The sequence below is a fragment of the Trachemys scripta genome, chromosome 8 (genome assembly GCF_013100865.1).
Source record: "Trachemys scripta elegans isolate TJP31775 chromosome 8, CAS_Tse_1.0, whole genome shotgun sequence".
Classification (NCBI taxonomy): Eukaryota; Metazoa; Chordata; order Testudines; family Emydidae; genus Trachemys; species Trachemys scripta.
The window spans coordinates 20,065,760-20,077,032 of NC_048305.1; the positions used below are offsets into that span (position 1 = coordinate 20,065,760).

Here is an 11,273-nt window from a genome sequence, read left to right on the forward strand (position 1 = left end):
AATGCAGCTAGTTAAACAACACACAGCAAGAGCAAACAGACAGATTGGTGCAGTGCAAACTACTACTGGGCTATCAGCAATACAGACTCATTTGAGTCCCTACAAAGCACCTTGGAGACTCCAAATTAAAACTATCGACTAAATATGTACATTTCCATTAAGCGTTTGATATGGATCTGGAAATAGCGATGCGTCATTTAGTCAGGAACTCTATTCAAAACTACACAAATGGTGAATTTATAGAAAAGGGGATATGGAAAAGATGTTCACCCAACTCCCAATTAACCAGCATTTTGAGTGTCACATCAGGATTTTGAGTTGCAACCCTTATGAATCGTCAAAGAAAAAAAGAGAGTCAGGAAGGAAAGTTGTGTGTCTTCTTCAGAAGTTTGAGGACTGAAAACAAAGCTCTTTTCCTAGGGCTCACAAGTGAATGCAAAAGTTCTTCATGGAATCACAGAATTCAGAAGAGAAATTTTGTAAGATTTTAGAGTAGACAACAATCTGTCAGTTTGAAGCCAGTTTTTAATATTTGGGGTAGAGGCGGAGAGAAAAAGGGCAACATAACACTGCCCTATAGTTCCTGCTGCAATCTGGTTCATCAGCTTCTCAAATACTCCAGGCTGGCTAATTCAAGCATCACTTTGTCCATTAGCCATCACAATGGATGGGTTTAAGCTTTAAAAACACCACACATATATGCTTTACCCTCCACTGAAAGCAACAAGGTTGAAAGCATGTCAGCTTCAATTAGAGATGGTCCTACCAGCTCAGGAAAGACAAATAAGAACTGAAGCAAACATTTGCTCATCCCCCAACAAAAAGTATGTTTTAAAGTGTGGATTACAAATAGTCATCCTAGGGACAGCCTCCTTTAAAAAAACAAAAAAACCCACCATGTTATTACAGTTGTGCTTAGGGACCAACTGAGAATAGGGCTCCATTGTGCTAGGCTCCATACCAACAGAATAAGAGACAGCTCCTGCCTCTGAGCACTTCCAGTCTAAGGCCAGGTCTACACTAGAAAATTCTGCTAGTACAATATAGTAATTTTGGTTAAGGAGTGTGACTTTTTTTATACTGGCAAAAGCCCTGGTGTAGATACAGTCATACTTGTACAACAATGCTTTTGCCAGTACAGCTCATTTTGCTTGGGGAACTGGGATAAGCTATACAGGCAAAAAATGGGTTTTATTTGCCACTATAAGCTGCATCTACACTGGGAGGGTTTGCCGATATAGCTATACGTGTAAAGGCAAACCTTTTCTAGTGTAGACTAGGCCTTAACATTTAAATCTAAATCCGCTGTAAGCCTGGCTCCTTCCCCATGCCTCTGAAACCTGTGCCCAATGTACTGGTGAGCTCTATTATTCCACTCACATCATCAAGCAATAAAAAAACCCAGCAAAATTATTAAATGATGGGAAGTAAGTTCTGAATTGCTCCATTAGCTATAAATGGTGATTTACTGTCCAATGCCAGAACAACAGAGCACTTGGATCTGTTAGCACATAACTTCGGAATTGCCCACAGTTAAAACAAGATCTGAGTTACAGTTCCTCTAGTTTATACTTGCTCGCAGGCTGAACAACAGCAGTTTAATGGTCCTGAAAGAATTCAAAAGCCTCAGTGGCTACTCCGCAGCCATCTGTGACTAGCTTTGAAATGAGAACTGCCAGACACCGGAAAAGCAGTCAGCCACAAGGACAACAATAATACATGTGACAAAGTTTCTCTCTCCACCTTGTTACCTAGTTTCCAATGCACAGACACGCCGATATTTTTGACCTGTTCATTGTCCTGAGAATTATGAAGAACATTTAAAATTCCAAGGTCTCTTTCCTCTCAGAGATGCTGCTCTCTGCAGAAGCAAGGTCTAGCAAGCTGTTACATCATGCATTAGACAAGTTTTTGCCCTACCATCCCCATTCAAGATGGGCCAAAGTTACAGTTTAACTTAGGCATACTTCTAACTTTCACAGAAGTTGCACATGGAGGCAGCCTGGGTCCCTAGAAACATCTGCAGCTCCCCAGAAATCCTGCAGCCTCACTTGTTTGGCAATTGTAGTAGAAAGGATGGTGTGGGATGAAGGTGTTTGGACATGAAAAACAGAAACTGGGGTATGTGCGGAAACATTGTATTCCATTTGTAGCCAAATTTTGGCTGAGAAAATGGCAGCGAGCCTGTGTGCATTACTAGGATAAGATGTTCTGTCCGAAGGGTATGTACCTGAATGACATGTGCTTCAGTCTTAACAATGCAAACCCAAAATAGTATGCACCAAAGATTTCAACCTATAAAGTAAGGCCTTAATTGCTTACCTACTTCACAGACAGATTGCAAGATTAGTCATTATGTATAAAATGCGGTGAGAATGAAAAGCACTAGATAAGTGCTCAAGTATTATTAAAACGCTAATACTCTCTGGGCCAGAGTGGTTGTTCACTCATTCCAAACTAATTTCGAGTGAACACATTTCATTATATTTTAAATTGAAATGAATTCGGTGTTCTTGAAAATGGACAGCTTGACAGCACAGGAGATAAAAGTTCTGCACAGAGCACAGGCAACAGCACAAGCTTTCCCCACACTGCCCCCAACAATGCACCCGACTCCTATAGGAGTGAGGTGTTCAGTCTTCATAGGCTCTTCAGTCTATCGCCTCTCAGGCAATTACTAGCATCTGTGATATGTATCCATGTCCTCTAGTAGATGGATTGGGACTCACCAACTCATTTTATATGCTGGTTGCTGAAAAGCTGTGAAAAGGCCAATTTTGGTCACTACTGATCTAGGAGATGAGAAGCTGTGGCTGTAGCTCGTCTGAAGATGATTTGTAGTCTTGGTCTCATCTCTATTCAGGGCAGCAGATACACATTCCTTCATGTTCGGCTGGCCAAAAGGTTGTGTTTTTTTCCTGGCAGATGAAGATCTCACTCCATTCGTACCTTTATCATCTCCAGTCCAGACTACTGCAATCCACTCTATCTAGAGCTACTCTACCGGGCAACACAGTTCTTACAGAAGAGCTCTATGTAGTTTGAAAATTTGTCTCTCACCAACAGAAGTTGGTCCAATAAAAGATATTACCTCGCCCACCTTGTCGCGCTAATATCCTGGGACCAACACGGCTGCAACAACACTGTATAGTTTTATTTTGTCAGACATGACAATTAATTTCTGTGCCATAAAACGACTGGGTTCTGGGATATACCAGTTTGACAATTTTATGATTGTCATCTTAGATGAAAGCTAAACACTTTTTTTTTTTTTAGTTTACATTATGTAAGATGATGCCTTAAAAAAAATATACAGGAATACTTGTGGCACCTTAGAGACTAACAAATTTATTAGAGCATAAGCTTTCGTGGACTACAGCCCACGTCTTCGGATGCATAAGTGAAGTGGGCTGTAGTCCACAAAAGCTTATGCTCTAATAAATTTGTTAGTCTCTAAGGTGCCACAAGTACTCCTGTTCTTTTTGTGGATACAGACTAACACGGCTGCTATTTCTGAAACCTTAAAAAAAAAAATCTATTTTTAGCCCTCTGGGTTGCCAAGAAACAAAGAATGCAAAGTTTATCTGTGACTTTGAAATCTTTCAAAAAAATAGCTCTGAATCAACACCTCCAAATTTTGGGGAAGTTTGGATCAAACTTTATAACCCCAGATTTATTTAATTTCTCTGTCTCATCATGCTGTGAATCATCAGCCCTTTCCTTTATTTTAGTGAACTTGTGTTTCCACATGGGTTTTGAAACTTTGGAACACGAGGAATTGCATTTATCAAGCCACCTGAAACACACTTCCCTCGCATACTATTCTATTATAGCAGTTGCTCCAGATCCCATTATAAGCCCTATTTTTCCACACACCTCTACTGTCTGCAAATAGGATGCCAATTTCAAACCTCATACGCCTCTATCTCCAAAGCTGAGGAATAATTCTACCACCAAGTTTCACACAAATCAGACAGGGGACTTTGAAGCCACAGACCCCCCTCCTCCCCAAATCTAGTAGGATTTAGTGAAATTGTATTGTTTCCAGCTAAGCAATACTCCATTGTGCTCATTCCACTAGAAGCAATTACCCACTGGATCAATAGTGCCTCACAGAACACAAAGAAAATCCCACTGAACTGTATAAATAAGAATCCTGATTTGGAGTTATGGTGGGCACAGAGAAAATGAGTTTTGTTTGGGAGAGGTAAGGTACTGTGATGTTCCCAGCTCCTTCTAGCATCTCACCTCCTGAAATCAAAGGTATCCCAAAGAGGGCACAGCTAAGGTTCTATAGCTTCTTAGGTGGGAAGTATCATCTTGACTTTACTTTTTCCAGTTCTCCAATGCTTACTCTGCATTTTTAATTGTAAGCCCAACACTCTTGTAAGGGGCACATGAGGACACCTTAACTGCACAGTTTCTGCTCTTCCAGTGCAAGTTTGGGGAATTAAAAGCTCATGTGCAGGAAGAGCACAAGGAGCACAGGGAACGATTTTGCCATTGCAACCTCAAGTCCATGTTAACCAAGTTTTTTGAATCAGGGGGTAGCCATGTTAGTCTGTATCCACAAAAACAACAAGGAGTCCGGTGGTACCTTAAAGACTAACCTTTAAGGTGCCACCGGACTCCTTGTTGTTTTTCAAAAAAAAATTGAGTATGAATCTAAGTCTCTATGAGGCTACATGAAGCATGCATGGCAACCTCATTTATAGGTCTGTGTCTCAAGACATAGTTTGCTAACATGAATGCAGGCAAGTAGAGGTTGAGATGTCCATGCTGTTTTGATTGATGAGACTTTCAATGCTGTCAGTAGCGACAACGCACAAAGATTTAGTTACATGTAGCCTTATTATATCAGGCAGCCCCCTAGAAAAGCTTTAGCTTGGTAAGAGCATTACACTGAGATCAAAGACCTGTCAGTGTGTCTCCCTGCAAGGAGAGAAAGAGAAGGCAGAGTGCTCAACTCAGCTCTTTTGTTATTGGCTGTGTCTAAAGTAATGAAGCATCACCTCCACCCAGCCAGCTTAGGAATCATACAAAGGGTTCTTCCTCTCCACCCAGCATGCCCACATGCCCTCAATACGCTCTATAAAGATTCTTGACACCCGCTTTACACAACATTATTACATAACAGCATTGGTGGAAGAATCTCCAACTTCCCATGCACCTTCCCTCTCAAAACCTAGTCCCCTTCCCCTGGCATCCTGCCCACCCCAGCCCTAAAGTGGCCTCCCCACCCTCTCCCCAGCCTGCTCTGCAGCTTGAGTGAGGTCATAAGCAATTTGGGTCGGGACCTCACCTTGTTTTTGCAAAGCACTGGGCACATTTATGGTGTTATATAATAACATGTTTTCTTGCGCAAAGATCACACCTCTGCCTGTGCTTCAGCGAGCTCTACCCAGTGTCTACGAGACACTCGCACAGGTTGCACCCTGTGAACTAACGTACACGTGGGAGGAAGCGCTCAGAGGGTGGGGGCGTTCAGCGTCCCCAGATGAGGCCAGGCCAGGCCAGGTTTAGCTGGTGAACAGATACAACTGTGCTCTGCACCCTGCAAGGGAAGAATGTCCCTGAGCAAGTCACCAGCTCGGGGAGGAGGAGCAGCCCCAAGATACCGAGAGCTGCAAGGATCCTGTGACTCTTTTCTTCCCCCACAGCATGCACGGCTGGAGGGAAGGGGCTGCATCGACCCCTCCCCCAGCGCGTGACGCCCCGGCGGATATCGCCCCGGACAGCATGGGGTGTCACGGGTGTCCCCCACCCCCGTGCTCTAGGGGCCCTGGAGCCCGCGGTGAGGTCCGCGCGCAAGGAGCCCCCGGGGCCCTCCCCGCGCGCTCGGGGGAGGGGGGCGGGGGGGCACCCGCACTCACCTCCTGAAGTCAAAGGGCATGTTGGTGGCGGGTGCGGCCCCTCCCCCGGCCCGGCTCTCTCAGCCTCGCTCGTGCCGGCCCGGCTGCAGGGCCAGGAAGTGATGGGCCGCGAACCGCATCCCCATTGGGCAGCCGGCACCGGCCACGGCAGCCGCTTCCGCCGGCGAGTTAAAGGGCCAGGAGAGGCCGGCCGGGGGCAGGCGGCGCGGCCGGTCCGCGGCCTAGAGGAGCCGCTCCCTGGTCCCGGGCTGGCACTCAGGAGAGCTAGCTGTGCCACTGCCCTGCCGGGGGACCCTGGACAAGGGCCTTCCCTCTCTGTGCCTCTGCCGCCCGCCCCCCTCCGGCTTCGTGTGAGCTCTTCGGGGTAAGCACTGCGTGTTTGTACAGCGCCTAGCACAGGGGGCCTGACCTCGTTAGGGACCTTTCAGCCCAAACAATAAATACCATAATAATCACTCTCCTTACATAATGAATTACCACAGGAGTAGTTGGGGCTGCACTGGAGGGAGAGCGTGGGCCCAGGAAGCTGCAGCCTGTCGCTGATGGGGATGCTTCAGATCATCTCTGAGTCCAGCAGTAAGTGGAAACTGAGAAAGCAGCTGAGGCTTCAGAGGAAGGTGTAAGGATAACCCCAGGCCTTTTGCTGGCTACGAACTAACTAATCACTGCTTTGGAAAGGGGGTTGACAAAGTGGTCTCACCTACAGCACAAGTTAGATCACAGCACAGAAAAGTATCAGAGGGGTAACCGTGTTAGTCTGGATCTGTAAAAAGCAACAAAGAGTCCTATGGCACCTTATAGACTAACAGATGTATTGGAGCATAAGCTTTCGTGGGTGAATACCCACTTCGTCAGACGTCTGTCATGCGTCTGACGAAGTGGGTATTCACCCACGAAAGCTTATGCTCCAATACGTCTGTTAGTCTATAAGGTGCCATAGGACTCTTTGTCGCTCAGCACAGAAAAGAAACATGGTTACAGCCAAAATACTTTCTCTTGGTGGTTAATCAAGAAAAGGGATCCAGGGGAAGAGAAAATTCGCAGAACTCTATGCGTACCGCACTGCCTTCCATGGTGGTTCCACCACTTTCATCGTCTTCTTGTGGCTGTTGGCATCTGCCTCCTCCCAGTGACTCACCTCTCTCCATTTTACCCTTCTCTGGTGGCTCAGCAGGAAACCAAAGCTATGGTTAGAAGCAAGAGTCGTTTAGGCTGGAACATGCAGAGAAACACTTCTTAATGGTGAGATCCATTAGGCTATGAAATAGATTCCTAAGGGAAGGGGTGAAAACTTTAATACGGGGCAAACTGGTTGAAACTATAGTAAAGAACAAAATTGTCATACACATAGGTGAACACAATTTGTTGGGGAAGAGGTAACATGGTTTTTGGAAAGGGAAATCATGCCTCACCAATCTACTAGAATTCTTTGAGGGGGTCAACAAGCATGTGGACAAGGGGAATCCAGTGGATACAGTGTGTTTAGATTTTCAGAAAGCATTTGACAAGATCCCTCACCAAAGGCTCTTAAGCAAAATAAGCTGTGATGGGATCAGAGGGAAGGTCCTCTCATCGATTAGTAACTGGTTAAAAGATAGGAAACAAAGAGTAGGAATAAATGGTCAGTTTTCAGCATGGAGAGAGGTAGATAGTGGTGCCCCCCCAGGGGTCTGTACTGGGCTCAGTCCTATTCAACATAGTCATAAATGATCTGGAAAATGGGGTAAACAGTGAGGTGGCAAAATTTGCAGATGATACAAAACTGCTCACGATAGTTAAGTTCCAGGCAGACTGCGAAGAGCTACAAAAGGATCTCTCAAAAGTGGGTTACTGGGCAACAAAATGGCAGATGAAATTCAATGTTGATAAATGCAAAGTAATGCACATTGGAAAACATAATCCCAACTATACATATAAAATGACAGGGTCTAAATGAGCAGTTACCACTCAAGAGATCTTGGAGTCATTGTGGATAGTTCTCTAAAAACATCCACTCGATGCGCAGCGGCATTCAAAAAAGTAAACAGAATGTTGGGAATCATTAAGAAAGGGATAGATAATAAGACAGAAAATATCATATTGCCTCTATATAAATCCATGGGATGCCCACATCTTGAATACTGCATGCAGATGTGGTTGCCACATCTCAAAAAAGATATATTGGAATTAGAAAAGATTCAGAAAAGGGCAACAAAAATGATTAAGGGTATAGAACGGCTGCCATATGAGGAGAGATTAATAAGACGGGGACTTTTCAGCTTGGAAAAAAGATGACTAAGGGGGATATGATAGAGGTCTATAAAATCATGACTGTGTGGAGACAGTAAATAAGGAAATGTTATTTACTCCTTCTCATAACACAAGAACTAGGGGCCACCAAATATAATTAATAAGCAGCAGGTTTAAAACAAACAAAAGGAAGTATATTTTCACACAATGCACAGTCAACCTATGGAACTCCTTGCCAGAGGATATTGTGAAGACTATAACAGGGTTCAAAAAAGAACTAGATAAATTCATGGAGGATAGGTCCATCAAGGGCTATTAGCCAGGATGGGCAGGGATGGTTCCCTAGTCTCTGTTCATTCCCTCTGGGGCACCTGGCATTGGCCACTGTCAGAAGACAGGTTACTGGGCTGGATGAACCTTTGGTCTGACCCAGTATGGCCGTTCTTATGTTCCTTTCTTGGGATATGTGAAACTAGACTGGGGGAAGCCCTGGAGATTAGACTGTAAGGAACAATCCTGCAAAAGCCCCTGGGAATGAATAAAAAAATATTTAATAGACCTTTTGTAACTCGGACATCTATATTATCTGACCACATTTTACAAGCACATTAGTGGGATATTTCTCTTAAATGATTAGCAGTGAGCTAGTTAACATACTCATCTGAAATTTAACAGCCCATCAAAATTTAATAGGGCAATTTCCAGCTCTCATAAGGTAGAGCTGGTTAGACAGGCTTGGCTAGAGGGTCCTATAGCAAACCCCCCCGCACCCCCCAAAATAACAGTGCTGATCTAGATACAGCCTAGAATACATACTAGCAAGAACCAAACAGTGTTAGCTGCTACAGTCACCTAGTATTAGCCATATTGTGTTGAAGACATAAACCATGTAAGCCAAGCAAGTTACTAAACTGGTTACAAACTCAAAAACTGTAATGTACACAGAGCCTTAGGCAGCCTAAAACAATAGCTCTGACTATATATTTAGGAATATATACAACACAGCAATAGGTCACATATGGAAGTTTTTATTTGAAACAAAAAAGTCAAATTTTGAAGAAACTGATGGGGCCACCACAGCATGCCAGAATGGATTTACGGCCTGATACAGCTCACAGTCATGCCAAGGAAAGGAGAACTTAATGCCCTGAGATAAGACCCCTCGTCATTACATTGTTTAATTACATAAGGCTTCTAGAAAGCTTGAGATAAGAACAGGAATTTGACTGCAGTCCAGCTGGGTGCGGTTGCTTAGATCATACTGTGTGTTAGAATAAGAACTAAAAGCAAGAGTTTATGTGGCATGACTATAGCATAATTGGAGTTGAAATAAGTAAGCTGATACTGATGACTGGATCTGAAAGTAACTATCTTTTTAATAAAGAAACAATAAATTATCACTCTCCTGATGATAGTAATCTTAATACTACCTCGTGTTTCTGTTCAAAGTGCTTTACTACCATTAATTGATCCTCATAACTCCTTTGAAGTTGGTAAGTAAATGTCATTATGACCATTTTTCAGATGAAGAAACCCAGGCAGAGAGGTGAAATTACTCACCTAGGAACAACAGGGGGTCTGTTTCACAGCCAAGATTAGCAACCAGGAGTTTCTAGCTCCTAATTCTATGTTCACAAAAGTACAAAAAGTAACATTCCATATTCCTGACTGCTTTCTTACAGATGAAATAGATCACTGGTGACTCTCTCTGGATTCATAAGCACTGTCTCATAGATTAAAGATAGAGAAATAATAAAATGGTCTTGTAATTGAGGTGAGATTGCCACTTCCTCCCAGATGAATTCAGTACCACTACTCCAGCAGTAGAACAGGAGACTTGCTTTGATGATCCACTCTCGGATGCTGGTGGATCTTGTTGGATTCCAAAGTTCCCTGGAAGATAAATCCATCCCTACCTAATGATGAGAAAACAGACACAGAGAGAGGTCCACAGCCAGAGCAAATGACAACCAGAAAGAGAACTTGAGTTTTCTAGACTCACCAACATTGGCTTGTACCCCCTGCCTATACTGTCTCCCAGAAAAAAACTATTTGTCACCCAAAATCATAGACACTAGAGAAGGAAAAACATCTTTATCTCCCTGTTCAGGATTTTTCCCTACAGCATGTTTTCTAGTCTTTTGCTCAATCTGATTTTAAAAGTCCCAAATGATGGGAGTTTTATTCTTTCCATGGGAGACTATTCCCCAGCCAAATACATTTCATTGTCAAGAAACCTTTACCGATGTTCAGCCTCCATTTTCCTTTATTTTATTTTTAGTAATTATTCCCCTTGTGGAGCTGTGATGATTTACACCAGCTGCGGATCTGGCCCAGAACTGGGCTTAAGTGTTTATGCCCTAGCCAATCTTTTATAGACTGTTATGTCTCTTCAGTTATTGTTAACCACACTAGACATATTTATCTTAATCAGTCTTCACAAGTCAACCCCTCTAGTTCTCTGATTGTTGCCATTCTCTGCAGTCTTTCCAGTTTGCCAATATCCTTCTGATAACATGAAGTCCAGAATTCTTTATATGATTTGCTTCAATCACCTACCTTGATCATTTATTCCATAAACTTGTTTTTCTTGATAAGAAGATGTATGCCTAAATTATCTAGGTACTCCTAGTATGTAGATTATATGACATCCCTTATTTTTAACTCCTCATTAATGTATCTCTATACATTATACTGATTTTTCATAATTCCATAATCTCTATTGTATCAACCCAAAGTCCCTTCTTTTCTAAACAGAGTAATCCCAATTCTCTTAATCATTCTGTACAAATCTGTATAATAAATATCCTTTAAGGCTCACATCAAATGGTCACTTTTTTCTTTTGAGATCCCTTGCTCATTGTTCAGTGCTATTGGATAACCTCTAGCTTGGGCTCAAGCATGAATTGGGAATGTACTATAGATACATTGACTAGGTCATGAGCAGTCATTATGTGTCAAGGTAAATCTGTGAAGCTTTGTTCTTGAGCTGTATATGTACAGTCACCATTCAGCTCAATTACATTTTGTTCAAAAGTTGGTATGCGCAGTCATTGAGCTTATTCAGACATGCACCCTCTTCTGTTGCTTATGAGTGTATGCTAGCTGCTGAACTTTACTAGCCCTTCATGTGGGAGTGTATATTATCAGGGTGTGTGCTGTACTGTGTTG

General features: G+C 43.1%; 1 protein-coding gene across 1 annotated transcript in view; it reads right to left on the bottom strand.

Annotated features, from left to right (window-relative positions):
* Positions 1–6,045, bottom strand: part of ERGIC1 (endoplasmic reticulum-golgi intermediate compartment 1) — a 96,664-nt gene extending 90,619 nt beyond the window's left edge. Inside the window, exon 1 of the mRNA XM_034778664.1 lies at positions 5,874–6,045. Within this exon, the coding sequence (XP_034634555.1) occupies positions 5,874–5,893 (20 nt within the window). The 5' untranslated portion in view covers positions 5,894–6,045. The remainder of the gene's footprint in view (positions 1–5,873) is intronic.
* Positions 6,046–11,273: the final 5,228 nt, after the last annotated feature.